The sequence below is a fragment of the Pollachius pollachius genome, assembly GCF_949987615.1.
Source record: "Pollachius pollachius genome assembly, chromosome: 1".
Lineage (NCBI taxonomy): Eukaryota > Metazoa > Chordata > Actinopteri > Gadiformes > Gadidae > Pollachius > Pollachius pollachius.
In genome coordinates, this window is record NC_136934.1 from 6,572,037 (window position 1) to 6,594,194 (window position 22,158).

Genomic DNA, 22,158 nt, shown 5'->3' on the forward strand with positions numbered 1-22,158 from the left:
TGTTGCTTGTAAATCAATGCAGGAAATTCATTAATACTAACTTTTCCGCAGGAGTTACTCATGACAACAAACAACACATATCAAACAGCGGCAGTTTCATCTTAACCTGATGTTCCGGACAGGCTGACTTCCCGGTGACATTCCTGTAGGGGATAGTCTGCCTCTCTGGTTTCCTGAACCGTATCTTCCTGGAGTAAATGTTTCAAGTCCCACTGATCTCCCTGTGTTGGTGACTGTGATGACTCAAACAGGCTGACCTTGTGCTCAGCCATGCCCTTGCTGTGGGGCTGTGATGTCAGAGGGAAAGAGAGGAACACCCAGCAGGGCCAGTGGACTACAGTTGGTAGTCCTGTGCTTTGTGGGATCTGTCCAAGAATGAAGAGGCTTTGAGGCGAAGGGAAAGCTATTGTGGTCGGTTCACACCCACTGTCATAAGTCATTGTGGGCAGTGAACAAAGGGTGTGAACCCACCCTACCAGTGTGGTTAGTTGATGTAGATCAAACAATAACGATATAAATAGTGTGTGTGTGTGTGTTTGTGTTGGTGTACGTACACATGCATGCATGTGTGTGTGTGCGTGTTTGTGTGTATGCAGGTATGTCTGCCAGTGTGTTTATGTCTATGCACTCATGAGTGTGGTTACAATGCATACAACCACTCTTGCACACGCACACAAACAAACACACACACTCACACACACACACACGCACACGCACACGCACACACACACACGCACACACAAACAACCACACACATACACACACAATGCATCTCTTTGTTTTAAAAAAAAAAATCAGCTGACACGGGCCTCTTACACCTCTATGATCAGCATTTCACCTCCCTCAGGAGAGACGGAGGGAGCGAGGGACAGACAGACAGACAGACAGACAGACAGTAGTGTGAACTGTGTGGAGATGCCCATTGTCTTCCTATTGTGGCCCCAGGGCAGCATCAATAGCACTGCGGCAGAGGGCAATGGCGCTGGTGTAAAAAAGTGCTGTAGAACACACATTGAGATAAAAGTTCACCGTCCACCTGTGTGTGAGCAGCATGGAGGTGGGAGGGGACAAAGAGGCTGATGAGTGTGGGTAAATGAACAGACTGTGCACACAATCATATGACCCAGAGTGTGCCGTTTCTAGAGAGCACTGCATGGACACACAGACGCACGCGCACACAGGCACGTGCACACACACGCAAGCACGCACACGCATGCACACGCACGCACAACCACACAGGAACGCGTGCACCTGCCACAAACACACACACACACACCCTGAAAAAAGTCAGTGATCAGCAGCATTTATCAATGATAGGACACAAAGTGTATCTTTAAAAGGGTTTATTTTGTGCAAAAATTGCAATTACCTAGGCTATTTCTAAGTGCAGCACGAAATATATCACGTGAACGTTTTTTAAACAGTATATTTTCTCATGGCCTGCTGGCCATAACCTGAGGTCCAGCCTTTGGGATAAAATATACACACGCCAGATGAAGCAGTAGCAAGTCCCACTGGAGGTTTCTCCTGTCACCACAGTGGTTTAAGGTGATCTCCTGAACAGGTATCTGGAACATAGAGAGACATAGAGAAACATAAAGGTTATTTTTGATGTGCATGGAAGGAGGTAGTGCGTCATGCAAACTGACCTTCTGATAAGATCTAACAGGGTAAGGGCAAGAGATCCATCCATTGTTGAATTTGAATTTAGCCTCCGCTTACATTCAGGGAAATCCAGGAACAAGGTCAAATAGGCCCTATGCATAATCGGTAAGACCGTACACTGTATGTAGGAAAACACAATGGTAGGTTCTTGTCCATAGGATGAATGAGCACAGAATCATCCCGACATCCTGATTGAGTTACAAGTAGGGAAGGTTGATGAAACAGGACTGCAGGTGGATACATTAGAGCAGGGCTGAACACATTTCCTAAATGTCCAGTATATATATATATATATATATATATATATATATATATATATATATATTTATCAAACAAACTTTTAAAGCTACTGAGTATTAAAAGGCATCCAGCCAGGTCCCAATGCATTTGACTCATGCGTCAAATACATTAGTGAATGGACATGTAGGAACAGATAGACAAGTTGAGAACGTGTCTGATGACATCAGAGCCAACTGGGAGTAGTGATGTCCACCGAGGTGGGGGATTGCTGCAAGATTGCATTTTCAGACAGGCAAGTAAAGTATGTTAGATATGTGCAATGATCAGTAAAGCCGATAATCAGTTGTGAATATTTGCATGACTCAGTGTGGAAAATCCTGTTTGTTAGTGTGTGTGTGTGCGTGTGTGTGTGCATGTGTGTGAGATATAAAAATAGATATAACAGAGAGGGAAAGAGACAGAGAAAGAAAGAGTGAGAGGGTTAATTATTGAAGAAGCGATGGGGGGTCCCGATTATATTGTTTTAGATTAATGCCGACAAGTCAGATTTTTAAAAGTTCAAGTTAAAACATTTCAATTCTGACCCACGTTACATTTCACGGCTCCAAATTCAACCAGCTGCTTTCTGTACAGCTCCCCATCATTTAAATGCACAGCCTTGTCTCGAGGCCGGCCTCTCCAATTTATGAATGAAAGGAGGGGGCTGGAGGGGGATGCTCGTAAGAGTGACTGGCAATGAGCTGTCGTCACAGTGCTCGTTGATAGGCAGCGGTGGCGTTGGTCGATGTCTGGTCCAGAGTGGTGCATAAGTGGCTCTGCCACCACACAGACAGAGACGGAGAGCGACAGAAAGAGAGACAGCGACCCCTCCAGCGAGGACTAAACTTCTGGCGAGGATTTGGTGAGAAGCGCTCGTAAAGGCACACGCTGAACACACGCGTCAAAGTGCGACTGAAATAAGGGCGGAATCTAAAACACAAACAAAGGATTTTTTTTATTTTTTATAAAGTAGGACTAGCCTACAATACAGGCTCATTAAAGCACGAAAATAGGAATGCTTTTCTCGAACCTCCGTGGGTATGCAAGTGAATACATTGTCTTTGAGTGACAGCATATTAGGCTTCAGATATGGCAAGTCAATATTCTTTTTTTTTTAAATTGAGGCGCAGAGGTCAGCATTGCTGGGGAACGGGTAAGACGACAGTCCGGGGCAAGGATTCTCAAAGCTCCCGTCTAGGTGTGACAGCAACAACAAAGGGAAGGGAAAGGAAAAAAATAACTCCCATCAGCACCACAGGCTACCAAGACATTCAGAGTCCGAGACCGGCAGCGGGACAGACACGATCATTAGGGTTCTATCGTTTAATGCCGTTTACGGTTTTAGTAAAGTCTTTCCCAGACAATTTGGCGTCTCTTTTGATAAAAGTCGTAAGTGTTTTCGAGTTTCTTTTTTTAATTTATTAGTTTCTTTCTTTAAAAAGGGGCGATCGTTTAAGGTCGTCCCCGTTCCTACGGCGCAACTTTAAAAAAAGGATCTTCTAAGGTGATGCCATCCAGAGAAATCCTCTGACTTTGTGTGTGTTTGTGTGCATGTTTGCCCGTGCGTGTGTGCGCGTGTGTGTTGTGTCGTCTAGTTCAATGGGGAGAGCAATGAACGAGCGTTAAACCCAAAGTGAAATTAAAGACAGAAGGTGTGACCAGCCGACGACTTAAAGAGATATCCCACGCGCATTTAAGTGAGACTGCATGCTTTTTGAAGGTGAGTAACTTTTCATATTCATATTCCATGTCGATATGTCATTGTATTTTAGCGGTTGGTGCGCTGACCAGAACTACACTTGGTTTGAGATTGTATTATATAAAGTTGATGTGGAAAAGCATAGGCTCCACAAGTTTACTGTGGAGATGAAGCACATGCACGATGTGCCTTGTTAGCTTATAAAAACGACAGAGATGGTAGGGTAACCCATAAGTGAGGCCAAAGCTTTCTTACAGAACATGAGGAAAGTGTTATTTTTGCTGTTGCCAATCTCCAAACTGTCTATTAACAGAAAATAATATGTTCCAATATATTAGTATCAATATAAGTGTGTTAACCACAGTCAATTTAGGAAAGTTGCGATACTTTCAAAAAACAACCTCATCTTTGAACAACAATTTCACAAACTATTAAACTTTTATTTTGAAAGACGTTTTCGAGTAAAGTGTACAAACTAAACACGTGCCTTCAAAGAAAACCCCCTCCAGCGTTGTTTCCTGAAGTATTATAACACGGTTCATTAAATTGTCAGTCTGTAGTCTGTGCGAGTCTGCAGCCTCACAAATGCAATTTGTAAAGTCCATGACACTTTGTCCTTCGAAGTTGACAGCATAACAGAAAAGTTGCGTCACTCGGACAATTCATTCCCCTGACTCAAAACAATAGCCCACTGCACAGCAAGCACATAAACCACATAGCAGGAAACGTCGGATCAATCATTTTATCAGCTGTTCTGACAATCAGTCAAACAGTTTTATTTTTCCTGTTTCCCCTTCCCTTACTTGTGCGTTTGCTCCGTGTGTGCTTAAGAACTGGTGCGGTTGTACGAGTGTGAGGCGGGACAGGGTGGTCTTAAGCGGGTGACATCAGTTCCTCCTCCACACTGTCCCCCTTTGTGTGTTTTTCTGTAATCTGCGGAATTCAAACCATTCTGTGTCTGCGCTGGCCCTTCCCTATTATTTCATTACGTTTATTTAGCAGACGCATTCTGGAAAAGCGACTTACAATAAGTGTATTCAACAATGAATCCAGAATCATGCGAGTACAGACAATTCAACAAATAAACAAACTGCTCCAAGTGCTACGTTTTAGAAACAGCGGATGGATAAGGGTGATTTTTCCTGGGTCAAGATGCAACCTTTCCTCTGCCCTCTGGTTCCCTAGATGCAAGGTGGGCTCCAGTGATTGGTGGGGTCCAGTGAGTGATGGGCTCCAGTGAGTGGTGAGGTCCAGTGAGTGGTGGGGTCCAATGAGTGTTTGGGTGGAGAGTGGTGGGGTGTAGAGTAATAGACTGGGACAGAGGTGTTGAGTAATAGACTGGGACAGAGGTGTAGAGTAATAGACTGGGACAGAGGTGTAGAGTAATAGACTGGGACAGAGGTGTCGAGTAATAGACTGGGATAGTGGTGTAGAGTAATAGACTGGGATAGAGGTGTAGAGTAATGGACTGGGATAGAGGTGTAGAGTAATAGGCTGAGATAGAGGTGTAGAGTGGACTGGGATAGGGGACTTTCCAGCCGAGTTGTACACCAGACATTCCTAGCTGCTGTATAGGAGACGGTGGTCTAACGCTGCACAGCTGGGAAGCAGCTCATTTGAGACTACGTGCTGCTGTGTGTTACAACAATCACACACATGTGTGCAGGCAGACAAACACACACACACACACACACACACACACACACACACACGTGCATAAATGCAAGCAGGCAGAGACACACACACACACACACACACACACACACACACACACACACACACACACACACACACAAATAGAACAAGGCAAACAATGAACACACACTGTACATACAGACCTATAAACACAAACATAGACGCACACACACACACACACACACACACACACACACACACACATACAGTCACATGCACTGTTCCGACACACGCACTGTACAGGCACAAAGACCCAGACAAACAAAAACACCTACACTCTAGACAATACACAATCTTAAACACGAGCACACACACGCAGACACACATATAATCATCGTACTTTAGATAGAGAGAGGGGCCCGTTGTTTGGAGGTGATTATACATCTTTTTCTTTGTGTCTCCTGTCCTTCCTTTGGCTCTCTCTGGCTGCCTCCATGGTTGTTTTTGAACAGGGTGTCCGTGTGCAAAGAATGCGTTTGCGGAGAGCAGAGGGAGAGCTGTGAAAGTTCAAGGAGGCAAAGTTGGCCTCTTCTCCCGTAACAAGAAGAAAAGAGGGAGAAAGAGAGGTAGCAGAGAACAACAGAGGGGGGCACTAGGGCGTAGAGAGAGAGAGAGAGAGAGAGAGAGAGAGAGAGAGAGAGAGAGGGGAGAGAGAGAGAGAGAGAGAGAGAGAGAGAGGGAGAGAGAGAGGGAGAGAGAGAGAGAGGGAGAAAGAGAGGGAGAAAGAGAGGGAGCGAGAGAGAGAGAGACAAAGAGAGAGAGAGAGCGAGAGGGAGAAAGAGAGGGAGCGAGAGAGAGAGAGAGATCGAGAGCGAGAGGGAGAAAGCGAGGGAGCGAGAGAGAGAGAGAGAGAGAGAGAGAGAGAGAGAGAGAGGGAGAAAGAGAGGGAGAAAGAGAGGGACCGAGAGAGAGAGAGACAAAGAGAGAGAGAGAGAGAGAGAGAGAGAGAGAGAGAGAGAGGGAGAGAGAGAGAGGGCGAAAGAGAGGGAGAAAGAGAGGGAGAAAGAGAGGGAGCGAGAGAGAGAGAGACAAAGAGAGAGAGAGAGAGAGAGAGAGAGAGCGAGAGGGAGAAAGAGAGGGAGCGAGAGAGAGAGAGAGAGATAGCGAGCAGAGAAATCAGGCTGAAAAGGACCAATTTTGGGAGAAAAACAAATGCCAAAAGAGGGGTGGAGTGTGGATAAGAGAGAGAGAGGGAAAGAGGAGTGTGCTAAGGAAGAGGGACACAAAGGGGTTTTGGCTGAAACCAAATGCAAACAGAGAGACGGAGGGAGAGAAAGAGAGAGAGAGAGAGAGAGAGAGAGAGAGAGAGAGAGAGAGAGAGAGAGAGCACTGGAGAAGATATCAGAACTGACTGGTAAACAGAGGAACCATATTGCTTCCAATATTTCGCAACTTCCTTCAGCTCAATGAGGTTGAAGGAAGTCATGGAGGGATGACTTGAGTGCAACGTGATAATGCATGATAATGTACCACACACAACACCACTCCCTTCAATTTCTGAGCTTCAACACCTTCCATAGTGTCAGTTGTTACAGTTTGTAAAGTAGGACCAGGTCTTATCATGGGATACAACCACGACTCTAGACACTGACCAACCTGCATATTTGAATACTAAATAATACATTAATTTTAAAACACATGAGACATTGTTGCCACATACTGTAGTTTTCTCCGTGTGCTTATACAACTGCTTACAAGCCCTATGTTGAGTCGCTGTTGTCTGTCAATGTAAAACTGCTGTTCCTTGCAACCTTGACGATGAAAAAACAAATACACACACAGACACACACACACACGTATGCATGCACATAGAATTGGGCAGAAAATGTAGGCTACACTGATCTCCAGTGTATCTCTGGACAACCTGCCTGGACATATTGATATGAAACACCAATTACTGTGTCAGGTCATAGCTCATAGACAGAGACAGATAGCAATGTTTGTAAAGCAACCTCATTGGTGACAGAACACACCTAAGGACTTAAAGTCTAGGGCGGAAGAGGTTTCACGGCCTAAAGATTATCTTTTGCCCCATCAGAGATTTCGATTTCCTCACAGCGTAAGAATCCCATCGCATGCATCCCATCCTATCGACCAACAAGACAGAAACATAGTTGTATAAGGCCCTTGTTGAATATAATAAGAATAGCTTTAATTGACTTACATTAAAAAAAATATAATACCCCAACTGTTATGAATGTATCATTAACTATTATTTCTTTAGAATATTTTGCTTTTCTCTGTAAACATTCACTGACCTTTTAACAAGCCATCTTTTAGACCCTGTAAATATTTTCCCTAACTAATAGCTTCAGCTGACAGTGCCTGGGGCCTGCAGTAAGATAGATGCCTGGGTCAAAGTCAGGGTTGCTCAAGCATACCAAATATACAGCAGCTGCTTCGGGGAAACACAGATCTTACTGAACCCTCTTGGAGATGAGAGTTGATGGATTGAAATCTATCTCTCCTCATGAATTACTCTGCTAGTCCCTAATTATGTTTGTGTTTTTGTGTGTGTGTTTGTGTGTGTGTGTGTGTCTATGATTGCTCTCAGTTTAACTTAAGATCCAAGATCCAAAACAATTGTCAAGGGGGGGTAAACAACAAGGAACTAACAAGCAGAAAAATCAGTCAGCGATATTGACAGAGTCTTTTTTTCGGTTTTGCAGAGTCACAGAATATTAAGCTCAGGAGAGTTCCCTATTGTAGCATGCATAAAAGTATGTGTGTTAGCCGCTGAACAGTCCAACCCAGACCAGGTTTGGCTCATCCAGGCCAACCCTGTCTTGTGTATCTATGGATGTTACAAGCCATATTCCAGGCCTCTTAGGCAACCTCGTGGCAATGCGCTCTAACCATCTTGTTTTTCTTTTACTCTTTAGACCAATCTCCCGCCCACTAATTACCCATCTGCTAGCTCCTTGTCCCTGTCTGTCTGTCCCGCCGTCTGTCCGTCCCACTCTCTGTCTGTACCGCTGTCTGTCCCCTCCCCCGGCCCCCAAACGTATTTTGGGGGGTGAATCATGGCAAGCCACCAGCTTGCCATGATCACTCGTCTCCAGTGACGGTGGTTTTCATTAAATCTGAATTAAGAAATGCCATTAGCATGTCTTCCGTCACCACAGAGAGTGTGGCTGTGTGTGTGACTGTGTGAGTGTGTTGGGGGTAGATGTAGATTTAGATGCATGTTGTGTGAAATGTCTGCCTGGCTTATGTCTGGGCTCCAGTAAACCTCTGCTGCTTCCCCCGGGGCTCTGATGCACATGTTGAGACTGGGATAGGAAGGGTTGGGGGGGGGGGGGGGAAGCTAGAGATAGATACTCATTGATTTGGTGTTTCTTTGTACTGCTGTTTAGATTCCATTTGACAAGTGGACTTGACCGGTCTGTTAGTGTGCGATTGGTAATATGTCCCTGCCTATATATCTACCTCGCTCTCTGTCTCTCTCTGTCTCTTTGTCTCTCTCATGGTCTCTCTTTGTCTCTCTCTTCTCCTCCCTCTCTTTCTATGCCCTCCTTCCTGTTCTTCCTGTCTTAAACTATTACTTGTGTGTGTGTGTGTGTGTGTGTGTGTGTGTGTGTGTGTGTGTGTGGTTTTCTTTCAATCCCAATATTGTTGCAGGTATGTGGAATTGTGAGTTGATTGAAACTTTATAACCGCATATGACAAATCGTGATGGTATTCAAGGTGACTTCAGAAGGCATAAAGTATGTAAAGGAACTCCAATGGGTTTGCATCAGGAATGACACTCTTCGGTGTTTCCACCACCCATGAAACCAACAAACTCCAATGTCATCATATGCGTCTATTTTTAGCTTTTGCCAGTATTAGTGTGGCTGCAATTCCTGCGGACACAAAGCTTTTGCCGGTATTAGTGTGACTGCAATTCCTGCGGACACATGCTCAATTGAGAAAAAGTTTCCCAATCCATTCGTTTGTGTACAAGGGTTGGCGCTTGGACACCACTGGCTTACCAGAGCAACGAAAAACAGACACGTACACTCATTCACACATAGGGAAGATGAGTCGAGTTTTGCCAGAGTTTCCATTGCATTGTCCCTCCTCTCTGCTAGGCTGGGTGCTTGTCACTACGGTAAAACCCGCTTCAATTCCAAAATGCCTGCCTTCACAGACAAGCAGACATGCAGCAAAGACAATTCTTTTTTCATAAGCAATAACATTTAGGGTTGGGTTGAAAAAAGAGTTTGCCCATGGATTGTGGCAGTATTACACGTCTGACTTGATTCAGGCCACCTAGTTGTTGTGTCATTGTATTTATTGGCCCTGTTATGTGAGTAATATGATTGTGAGTAAGTAATTAAAACAGCAGAAGAATCATGCGGACGTCCATCGACAGACATTGGTGTTAATCTACCTTCAGCATTTATAAAATACTTTTTTAAAATCAATGAAACCCCAAAGATATTGCAATACACAACCTTATGAAATAATTATATTGCAATATATTGTATCATTATCCTTGATTCTTGATGTGTTTGATTCCACCAGATTATGCCAATAATCACCCCTAATATTACATTGGTTGGCAGTTAAAAATAATAATATATTAATAATCAAATAATATAAAAATAAATAATAATTTTTGAATCATGTGGCTTCTACTGATAGCCCTTCCCCCCCAGAGGTGCTTTGCCCTGGTTCTGAAGGTGAAAGTCTGTGTGTGGGAGCTGTCTCCCCACAGGTGAATGACATGGGGCTAGTGACTAGTGCTGGTCTACTGGGGGCGTTGAACCACAGTGCAGCGATGTAGAAATAATCCCATGTCCCACTATAGATTTTTCCATCTCTCTATTTTTGGAGGCCTCGATCTGAGCATAGCATATAATATAATTAATTGAGTGGAGTTGTCTGTGTGTGTGTGTGTGTGTGTGTGTGTGTGTGTGTGTGTGTGTGTGTGTATGTGTGCCCATGGATTTGTCTGCGTACATGCACACATTCACAACAGATGTGTTTGTCTTTTATTGGATTTGGATTGATTGTAATGGTATGTGTGTATTGTTGTTGCGGTGACCTGTGGTGTTTATGTTAGTATGGACACAATACTTGGAGCAATGACAAACTCAGCATGATAAACAGACAAACAACAAGAGGCTATTTGAGACAACAATCACAACAAAGACCTTCCTGTTATGCATTGGCTGCAGTTGGGGTTATGTAGTCAGCTTCTACCTCTTTCTGGTCATTTAACTGTCTATTTCTGTGTCTCCTCTCTCTCTCTCTCTCTCTCTCTCTCTCTCTCTCTCTCTCACTCTCTCTCTCTCTCTCTCTCTCTCTCTCTCTCTCCCTCTCTCTCTCTCCCTCTCTCTCTCTTTCTCCCTCTCTCCACTCCATTAATTTGACAGTATTCGTGTCCTGCAGGTTTAGACTGGGCCTGTGTGTGTCTGTTTGTGTGTGTGTTCAGCGTAGAGTGTGTTCTGTGTGAACAGGGCAGACCAACCGTTCAGCTCCCCTCATCCAACAGGCTGAAGTCCAGAGGTGTTTGCCTTGGCCGAGCTCGCTATTTGATCAGGCTGTTTTCTGGAATACACACTGACCTAGGTTAAGGCCGTATCACACTCTCACTCTCCCCCCCTCTCCTCTGTCTCTCTTCCTCTGAGTTCCTCACCTGTGCTTACTTTGTATCCACAGCTTAATAGCTCAGCTCAATCTGTTTTCATTGTCTTAGTAATATATGTCCTTGAGTATTAAAAGGGTTTTCTTTATGAAAGGCATGGAGCATTGAAGTGCAGGATAAAGATGTGATATCTTGAGTTTCCTGTGTCTAAACGCCTGGGGTCTCAGTGTAAGGCCGAAGGAGAATTAGGTTTGGCCTTGTCAGACCGCCGGCTTGACGTCTGAACTCATTGAGTTCAGACACACACACACACACACACACACACACACACACACACACACACACACACATACACAATCACGTACACACACGCACACACACACTTCTCTGTTTGGCCTCCACTCGCGAGATAAGCTCTCTATTGTTTATGTCATCATGCTAACAATGCTCCACCACGGCCTCTTGTTTCATGTCAACAGCTTTAATAGACGGTTTCACGGAATAATATCGATGACTTCCAATGTAAATAAATGTCAGTACGTAACTTTCATGGAATGAGGTTACACAATGGTTAGAAAGCACACGGACCACTGATGAAAGCACTTGCATCTGCGGTATTATGGTTCTTACGATGCCGCTGGTGAAATTCCAGGAGAAGATCACAAGCAGCACACATTTTGTGCAAGAGAACAAAACGAAAAATCTGCAAGACGACCATTTTAATGCACTTAAAAAAGTTAAAAGTGTTTTATCCAGCTGCATGAAATCTATTCAGGCAGGGGATCTTGGTTAATTTTTAAAAAATTGAAATTCCCTCTTGCTTACTTCCTCGTGACGTGTTGGAACTAGATCCCTCCGAGTTGAATTATGATATGTTGTTTTGGGGTTCTGGAAATAGGTTTGGCTTCAACAGGGGATAGTTGGGGGAGGAAATAGATAGCTTGAAGGGGCTGCAGAAGAGATCCTTAATAGGATTAAACTTCCCACTGACCTCTGTTGACTTGCAGGTCCCTATCCAACATAGATAGGATGTGTGTGTGTGTGTGTGTGTGTGTGTGTGTGTGTGTGTGTGTGTTCACGTGCACACACTTGCATTTATTTTTGCATTGATGATGCGTGATAATGTGTGGCCTTTTGCAATCATGACTCCTGCTTTAGGACATGCCCGAGCAACGTAGCTGCCTTCCAGCGAAGGGGTGACTGCTCACAAACTAGAACATTATCTGTGTGCACTTTTTCTCCATCAAAGCACCTGATGTCACTGAAAAATGCCATTCATCCATGCAACCTATCAACCTGAACACAAATCTACCTGAACCCCTGGCCCCAACCCCCTTTCAAACCGCCTCCATACATGACGTGCATCCCAGCTCTATTCTCTGTAGACCAAATAGGCTTGTTATTACATGAACAGATAACGAGAAGCATTGCACCACCAACGACTCCCAGAATGAGTAAAATCTACGTGTGTGTGCGTGGGGGTGTTTGTGTATGCGTACATGCATGTGTGTCTGTGTGTGTGCATGTGTGTGTGTGTGTTTTTATACGTGTGTGCAAGTTTGTGTATTTGTGTGTGTGTGTGGGTGGGTTGGTGTGCGTACGTGTGCAGGTGCATGCTTGTGTGTGTGTGCTGGTGTGCATGCACATGTGTGTGTGTGTGTGTGTGTGTTCACCTCTTTCAGCCCAGTCATGTCTGTTAGGGGCTCGATGGCGGCAACAGAGTCAATCAGGGAAGGCCAGGATGGCCGTGGCGCTGCACAGACGGGACACCGGGCCGTTGGATGGCTATGGGATTTGGAAAGAAGAGAGCACCGATAAGCCAGAGGGCATGGTGCTCTAAATGGACGACCGGGGCATGGTGGTGGGGCTGGGGAAGGGAAAGAGGGGGGAAGGGGGCTGCTGGGTGGTGTTTGCCTATCAAGATGCAGGCACTGCTTTGCAAAAGCCAGACACCTCTCTGAGAACGTTAACATTGGCACTAATGCCATAATTAGTGTCTGTGTATTCTCACACAGACAGGACTCACTTAAACAAAAAGGACAAAAAAGACTCACACGGACACACACAACACACATATGCACAACCAGACACACACACAAACACATACACACATTCCACGTGTACACAAAACACACATACACACAAACCAACAACACAAAAACTCACATACGCACACACACACACACACACACACACGCACACACACACACACACACCCAAGCGCGCGCACACACACACACACACACACACACACACATACATACACGCACACACACACACACACACACACACACAAACAGGCCTCTCTATGTGTAGGTTCCCCTTCAATCCCAAGTGCTCTGTCTCCATTCCGACTTGTTCCTTGAGAGCCAAACCACTCCGTCCTTGCGGTCCCACGGCCACTCCACATTCCCTGCATACCCCACCATGGCTGGCCCTCATCACCACCAGTGACTTGCAGCCCATCTCTCACCAGCACTGTGGAGCGTTATCTGCAACCCAAGGGTCGGTCTGCCCTGCCAAACGTCGGCTTACATTAATTTCACAAGATATGAGCGATGAATGAGGCACAGACGACAAATCATTGTTTTTTTTATAAGTCAATCACCAAGTCATCCGCTTTGGATCTAAAAGTGCAGTCCCACGGCCCTATGGATTGACATGTCAAAGTGACTTCCAGAATTTGAGTGTGACAGGCTGACTTTCTACAGACTTGGTTGAGCAGGCTTAGCAGCGTGCTCGGTTCTCGTTCTTCTAAGCGCTGGAGAGACTTTGTGTATCGCTTGTTTAGTCGGTGCACTCTGTCACCAGGCAGCAACAGCTGGCCGCACGCAGAGATCTTCAACAGCCTTTTGATTAGGCAGTGTAACAAGTCAACATCCCCCGTCGGCTGCTCGCCGCCTCTGTCTCCCAGCATTCATTACTTACCCGGCGTCCTCCCTGCGCCAACACCGTATCCATCATTTACATGTTCTCTCTAGCCTGCCCCTCCCTCCCTGCCCCTGACCACAACCCAGTCGGGTAAGAGTTATAATAACACACATTGTTTCACGTACCAGCTCTGCCAACACATCTCAGCCACTTCGGTGTGTCAACTGTGTGTGTGTGTTAAAGAGACAGTGAGTAAGAGTCTGAGAGTGACAGAGAATGTATTAACATGTGTGTGTGTTTGTGCATGCATGTGTGTTTGTGTGTTTTTGCGTGTGTGTGTGTGTTAGTGTGTGCGTTCCAGTGCGTTTTCAAGGACCTCTCCGGCCATCCCACTGAAACCATCTTTGCCCTTTGATTGGTTCATCCCTCTGCCTTATTCAACATCAAAAAAGATCTGCCCCATAATAACCCACAAGCACACAAATACACACACATACACACACACACACAAACACACACACGTGGCCTCTGTGTGTGTTTGCGTATGCGTATGTCTGAGTGAGAGAATGTCAGAGAGTTAAAGTGCGAAATGAATCTGTGATATTGTTATCTCTTCCGTGGTGCTGGAGGACTGAAGACCCACTGCAGCTCTGACCTACTTGCGTCAGTGTACAGGGCAGCGTCTAACTGATGCTGGGAGTGTGTGTGTGTGTGTGTGTTTGTGTGTTTGAACCCGCATGCTGAGGAGAGTTAGAAGCTGGGTGTTTTGACAGCTTTCGCACAGCTTGGGACAGGAGGTGTGTGTGTGTGTGTGTGTGGGGGGGGGAGATCCACGAGATTTTGAATTAATTCAAGCATCTTGATTTGAGTGCATTATCTCAATAACAAGGGAGACTAACATCATTACCATCCCTTTTTTAAATGATATAACAAAAAACATTTGTTATACACCCATATTGAAAATAATTTGTAAGGATTTGAGATTTGATATTGGCAGAAAGGCCTTCTGTCCAGAATGAAGTGAAGGCGACGGTTGGTTTATCTAAAAATGGCGGCCTGGAACTCTGTGAAGTTGATTCGTTGTCCAAACAGAGTGTGGGAGAGCTCCTCCTCCTTCTCCATCCCTCCATAACCAGCCAACAAGAAACGATCTCAGAGCATTCCCCCTTCTCCCCAACTCTGCTCTAAGCCGGGGGGGTGGGGGATGTGTGGGTGGGTGTGTGCGGGGTTGGGGGGAGTGAACTTCTCACAGAGTGAATCAAAGAGCGTTAAAGCAGTGGGTGATTCGTCTCCTCCTTCACTAGCGACGCTGAGAAGGACCCACAGTACCTCTCTGTGCAAGGTCCGTCAGCGCGGCTCTGTACACATCCATCACAAACCCCGCTACCAGGCCCTAGCCTTTGCCAACGTCAATGACCCCCCCCCCCCCCCCACTGCAGACTGTTATTCAATCTGAATCATTATGTGCCTGCCAGAAAGGGTCAGGGTTCATGGGTTTCTCAGGACATTGTGTGTGTGTGTGTGTGTCTGTGTGTGTGTGTGTGTGTGTGTGTGTGTGTGTGTGTGTGTGTGTGTGTGTGTGTGTGTGTGTGTGTGTGGGGGGGGGGGGGGGGTTGGGGTTGCTGACCAGCAAGAAAACATCAACATGACATCTGCAAAGCTTGGCTGTCTTCTGTTGTTGTTGTTGTGTTATTTGTGATTACAAGCGTTTTGATAACATCTATTTCCCTCTATGGATTCGTCCACACGGGACTTTAGTGGTAAATAATGCATGGCAGCTGCTGCTTTATGACGCTGTCAGGGGATTGTCAATACAGGCAAAGGGCAAAGGGCGGATACGTTGATTCCAGTAGCTTTCAGTTGCATCATTCTATGCATGTGGTCAATCTTGATCTATGCAGCCAGCTAATTAGGACAATGTTAATTTTATTTTTAACGACATTAATTAGATGTTATTTTTCCTTCCCACAACTCCGCAATCACCTGTGGCTTTACACCAATAGCCTAGCCCCCCTGGATTCGCACGCAAGATTGATCTAGCCTCATTAGAAAGCCTTTGTTTACGGAACAATCAGTACCGCACTCGACCAGTAGATGTCTGTCTTCTTTCGGCCATGGTCACTCTTTGAAATTGGATAGCAGTTTTTTCTGGGTTGCATAAGAACGACGGCCTATGTAATGCATGTCGTTAACTATGACTAAAAGTGAAAGCAACACACAAAAGGGGCTGATGCATTTACACTTAGTTAAAAATAAACTGCATTGACGTCAGGTTGAGTGGCTTCTAAAGGGCAATATTGACCAAGCTAAAAGGCCTAAATAGATTTCTCCCTCTCACTTAAATAACATGTTAACTGTGGCTAAAACTAATAAGTGTGTCTATTTCTGTCATGTGCATAATACAATTAGTAAATATTGGGAAAAGGCAAACCTGTTGCTGTGCCAGCACATACACATATAGTGACTCAATACAACAAACCATGGGTCAACAATTCTCTGAATAAAGCACTTTTAAGCACAACGAAGAGTAGGACTACCTTACATTATTATCTATTACACTGTTATAATCTGTTGCTAAAACTACTTATACTGAATAGTATAGACCCCACTGTTAGTGTTGCTCTCATGTGTCAATGTAATATCTTATTCTTCAATTGAATATGCTGCTTAATATATTAAGTTATATTAAGCCGCTCTAGTGACCGTTGATTTAGGTTTAGAAATAACACCTGTCGAGGTACCATTTCTTTATATTAACGTTGAACCGTGTTATCAGGCATGACGGAGTTAACGGGGCGGGAGGACGCGGTATCAGGGCCGGTCCAGTCGCACCAACTGTCCTGTGATTGGCCCGCCTCTCCCCAACTCCAGCACTTGCTCGCAGAGTTGTCTCTGACGCGCATTGTTGTGGGCGTGTCGCGGAGGCGGAGAAACAACAATAGAAAAGATGTGGCTTGGACTATTAACGCCTGTGCCTGGTCTGTGTTTCGATTCTGCTCCAAACGAAGGGATGTGACAATTATAGGTTCACGTCTGTAGCGAAAGGTCCAACCTACCACGTTTGGAGAAGTATAGGTCAGCCTAGCCGGGCGATTTATGCAATAGGAATATGTTGCCACTGTGACAAGTAGCCTACTTGTTCTGCGACATCCGCAAAAAGTCTATTTCCTCGCATCTGCACCAACGGTCTGCAACCTCTTTTTATTTCGAAAGTCCGTTTTCTTTCCGGTGCGGGACGCAGTTTGGCATGTGGGTCAATACTGGAACCGTCGGCAGGTAGGGCAACTCCTTCAAGACTCCCTGATGGGTCACATGCTCGACTTGTTATTCTATAGTGCACAAAGCAATAACGGGCAGATATCATGATGGCAATTAGTCTCTTCATTGAGACATCAGAGAAAGGCTGCCCCATATGTTGAGAATGCCACAATGTACACCCCACGTGGGCTCCCTCACAGGCGTAATGTATTATCGACTTGTTTTTGCTGTTGGGTGTGTGTGTGTGTATAACCGTACGGGCTTTGCGCCTTAGGCAAGGCGTCTGTCAATCTTATTGTGCATTGGACCACTTGGTGTTTTTGGTTCTTCTTATCTCTCTTCGACTTCCAGGCAGTTGATGCCTCGTTGGACGGACTTTATCTCGGTTATCGCCAGTTAGTTTTTTTGTTTTTCACTGAATCGCTCCACAACCCAATGAATGAGTCAGGTGGTTATGAATGGCTGCGGACAGACGAGGATTAGTTCATTGATACGCAGTGATTCTAGCAGTGTGTCAGCAGAGGTCTCAGCTGTGGGCACTTGGTATCATACTGACTAAGATTTAATTGTGGATGATTTAATACAAGATTGCATGCAATGGCTCAGCGTGTGTCATTACACGGTTGTTAATCAGATCCCCAAAGACCAGAAACAACTAATGGAATTGATGTTGCATAACCTTTCGTTTTTTTTTATTTGACTCTATCAAGTTGTATTTTCTCCTTGGCCTATATTGATTTGCAAGCAACTACATCTTTGTTATGCACAGGTTGGTCCGATTTATCTCTGCTTTTAAATCCTGGGTTGTATGTATTATTCTACATTATTTTGTTATTGAACCCAAAATCTTTAATTATGATATCAATGAAGGCGTGTAACATTATTCCTCATATGGATATCAAATGTAGAATAAACACAAGAATAGCCGCCCAGTCCTGGTACAAAACCCATCAATAGGTGGGCTTGTGCCAGTTGTTTAATTTTAAATGCACAAGAAGTGGTTTCTATGATTTAGAAATGAAAGAAGAAGTAATAAATGTGTTTACAAATGATATACCTACACGTTGGTACCCGGACGCTGCACTGTCTTGCACTTTATCGTGTTATTCTATTCTGCAGGCTTATGTTGGCCTTGAATGAGCACAGTGATATCAGAACACTAGTCGATTTGTCTTTGGAGTTGAGTGGTGTATCGTCGAGGAGGTAAATCAAATGCTTAGTCTTTGACCTGTTTCAACTGCCCAGGGAGATAGCCTGGGACGGACCCACATGGAATCGTTAGCCAAGATCACATGACTGACGAGAATGTTGTGATCTAAGGCACCTGTCCGTGTTGGACTGCAGCCGTAAGACATTTATGAGCTTGTTTATTTTCCACACCAGTGATTTTTAGAGTTGGTGGTGTGGGTAGGTGTGTTGTCTCTGTTCAGCCTTAAGACTGGTTTGTGTCCTTTTAACTATTTGTGGTTTATGATTATCAGCTTCAAAGCTCTTCATCTTTTTTTTGGGGTGTTTGGGAAAGGTTTTGAAGCCTTTCGAGGATGGTTAATACTGTAACGCACATCTTGGTTTATAACAACATGTGTAAAGATAACAATACAATTATAACTTAAGTTGGAAGACTTGAAAGTTGGAAGAGTTTTAAAGGAATGGGAAGAGCGATCTTAGGATGGTGAGTTGGAGATATATATGGACCCAGGGAGTTGGGTGGGGCAGGGATGATGGAAATGAGGTCAGCTGTTTGTGGAGCTGAGTTGCTATTCATTGAAGAGAGGAGTATGGGCGAAGTGGTATGAGATAATCTTCATTAACTGTGATCCATGTGTGGATCAACACATCAATATATAAGACTCTTTTACTCTTGGCATATCGTTAAGGTTGGTCCATACATGGTCTACCTAACTTAACTGATAAGGTAATTTAAAGCACACTAAGGTAATTGTAATGATTTACATATTATAAAATGGTGTATAGACCCAATGCTAGTCCATCCATCATGTGTCACTCCTCTTATCAGAATTTCCTATGCAGTGCTACTGTGTCGAATGCAAAAATGGAAGCTGTTACCAACTAGTTAGATGCATGGTCCTTAAACTTCTCTGCAACCGACCAAAGTGTGTGTTTGTGTGTGTATGCGTGCGCAACTGCACATCTGGTGCGTGAGACCTGAGGCCCTACACCAGACCAGAGAGGCTGAAGTTGACTGTCAGCCGCACAGGATGACAAGGCAACAGACAGATAAGTTATGTAACCAGTCTGAGCCAGCTGGGCCCCTGGCAGCTACTGTCCTGCGCACGCACACGCGCGCACACACACACACACACACACACACACACACACACACACACACACACACACACACACACACACACACACACACACACACACACACACACACACACACACACACACACTGTATATCAATCTGGAAATATCCATTCATTGGCTTGCCTTAAGTAGGGCAAGTTGTCATTGAAACCAGTATGGAATACGGTCCGAGTAGCAGTATGAAATTGAACTGTGTCTATGTCTGGCAAATCTGCGAGAGGAGAAACAATGGCCAGTGGTGGGGGGAGGGAGGGGTGTGGACAGAGAGAGACATGAAGCGAAGGGTGAAATAGTGTTGTGTCGGAGCGGGCGGGACGGAAAGGCTGAGTGAACAAGAGGAAGGGAGGGTATTGGTCAGTGGGTCAGACGGTGTGGGAGACTATTTAGCCAACAAACCAGACATAGCACAATAAAACAGGATTAAATGGAACTTAAAGCAAATGTTCAGTGACAGAATTATGGTTCTGAATGTAATGAATTGCCCCCTCTGGCTTGAGGCAAAGCACTCCTGAGACACACGCACACAAAACCCAAATTATGCATGAGTCTCTGTGTCTGTCTGGATCTCCTGTACCATATTCCCTCTGCAAACCAAACACATGCACGCACGCTCGCACACCAACCTAATTCAACACTCATGTCATAGCCTTTGCTTTTGCACCCGTTTTACCGTGTGGGTTATGTGAATAACTTGCACAGGCACATGCATGAATCTGCATGTACCCACAACCAGCCTTTGATGGGCCACCACACACACACACACACACACACACACACACACACACACACACACTCAAACAACCACAGATGTAAACAGGAAGAGCGTGTTTCATCACCGTTGTATTATTCTTTGTGAGAACGTGCTGTAATTAAACAGCTGCGGTCTTGACATCTGTGAGCTCTAGACCGAACTGATTTAAAATAAACCTGAGCTTCCTGCTACTTTCTGCGCCCTGGGCACCCTAGGCGGCCCTGGTGATGTCTGGTCGTCACAACGGCTGCCATCGGAAAGATGGGCGCATGTAAATGAACGTGCACGCCCGCTGTGTATGCACATTCATTTCCGCACGCACATCTTTCCTGCTGTGCGTCTGTTTGTTTCTGTGTATTTGTAATATGCATGTGTATGCAGTTCACATTGGTGTGCTGTATGTGTGCTCGTGTACAAGCTTGAGCCAGTGCTTATGTGTGCATTGTGTAAGTTCTTGGCCTACCACATGATCCATCAAACAATAGCCTGGGGGGGAGGGAGGGTGGCTGTTTCCTCTAAAGCCTGTTCTCTCAGAGCACTGGAGCCCTCGATCCCCCTCAGAAAGTTTCCAGACATCTTACTCTACTCTCTGTTACATAACTGCTCCCACATCCTACCAAGACTCATTGATTGGCCCTGAGCTAATTAACACGCATGTAGGCAGGCACATACGCACACACGCACGTTTAGCTGAAACCAGTCAATGATAGTTGATGCCTCCCTGACCTTTCACTGCACTCACTCTTTTCTCTTTTTCTGCATAGCTTCCTTTTTTGTCGAGTGCATGAACTGTGTGCAATTGCACAAACCAGAAATGACGTAATCACGGCCCTCGCTCACGGTGCATGTGGTGGTATGTCGCTTGCTGCACACCCCTGAAATGTTGAAGCTTGTAAAGCATCAGAAATCCTCCAATCATATCCACGATCTCGGCGACCGAACTGTGCGTCAGATGAAGACGTGATGCATGCTGTTACTACTTCTTACACTCCTGTTGTGATCGTTCTTGTTGTTGTTGTTATTTACTCAATAGGGACACATTTGAGCTGAGGTTGTGTCAAAGGCCTCCTATAAAAGATGACAATGACAAATTATTTCCTCCTCCGCATCAAGGAAGCGCAGCTCAGCATCAGCAATGATTGACGTAAAAAAACAGAGAACCGCTCCTACCATCTGCATGAGTTGACTTCCGTGTCCAGTGCCCTCTGTCGTCCACAAGAACATAGACTACGACCAAACGGCTACTGTGAAATGCCATGGCCGTCCGTGGACAGTAAGCACACTTCACACACACAGTGCTTCAAGGCAAACTGTACTGGAGCATTTAAGGTAGAGGAGCTGTCAGCAGGAAAGAAAACTGTGATTTCCCCTGAGCTGCCCAGTTACTGCTTGTACCAACTCTGTGGGTCCCAGCAGTACAACCGTCTCGTCCCAAACAAGACATGGCTTTGTACAAAGCCATCTGGTATACATCTTTGGCTATCTGGTATACCTGACGCACAGCGCACTGCCTTGTGTGTGTGTGTGTGTGTGTGTGTGTGTGTGTGGTTGGGTCGTCCCTGGAGATGTTGCATTGGTAGATGGGTAGTGACAGGTGGTGGTGGTGGTGCTGGTGTGTAGTGGACATATTATTCATAACTTTGGAAAGACACAGGCAAGACCATTGCACCTCCACATTGAGCACACTGACTGAACACAGACACAGTTTATTCCGATTGGCAGTCGCCTACAGGTCAGACAAATGAATGTAGGTGTGCTCCTTCTTTTTACACCTGTATTTGATTGTTCTTCTTCTTTAAGATGGCAGCTTTATTTTTTGGTTGTATTTTTCATGGAAATGTATATCCATGTATATGTATTTGTGATCAAATATTTAAGGGGCTTCCTCGAGCTTCAGCAACAGGCATCGTATTAGACAGGATGAAAGATGTGTTTGGGAGAAACTGTGGTTTGTGGTCACAGCGATTCATGGCTGGCTGGATTCTACAGCAGTGCACATGGCTTGCTGGTTTAATGAATAGATGCCATTTATAGACA

The 22,158-nt window shown here is 45.2% G+C and overlaps 1 protein-coding gene across 2 annotated transcripts in view; it reads left to right on the forward strand.

Moving 5' to 3' along the window:
- The first annotated feature begins 3,200 nt into the window (after positions 1-3,200).
- rhobtb4 (Rho related BTB domain containing 4) overlaps positions 3,201-22,158 on the forward strand; it is a 37,886-nt gene continuing 18,928 nt past the window's right edge. The window contains exons 1-2 of one of the 2 annotated variants that reach the window (XM_079734622.1): positions 3,201-3,333; positions 3,540-3,664. Coding sequence is in view for 1 of the 2 variants with exons in the window: in XM_079734621.1 (XP_079590747.1) it covers positions 17,032-17,060 (29 nt within the window). In the remaining variant the exon portion in view is untranslated. Of the gene's footprint in view, positions 3,334-3,539; positions 3,665-16,702; positions 17,061-22,158 lie in introns of those variants that run through there. The other variant, XM_079734621.1, reaches the window with a different exon arrangement.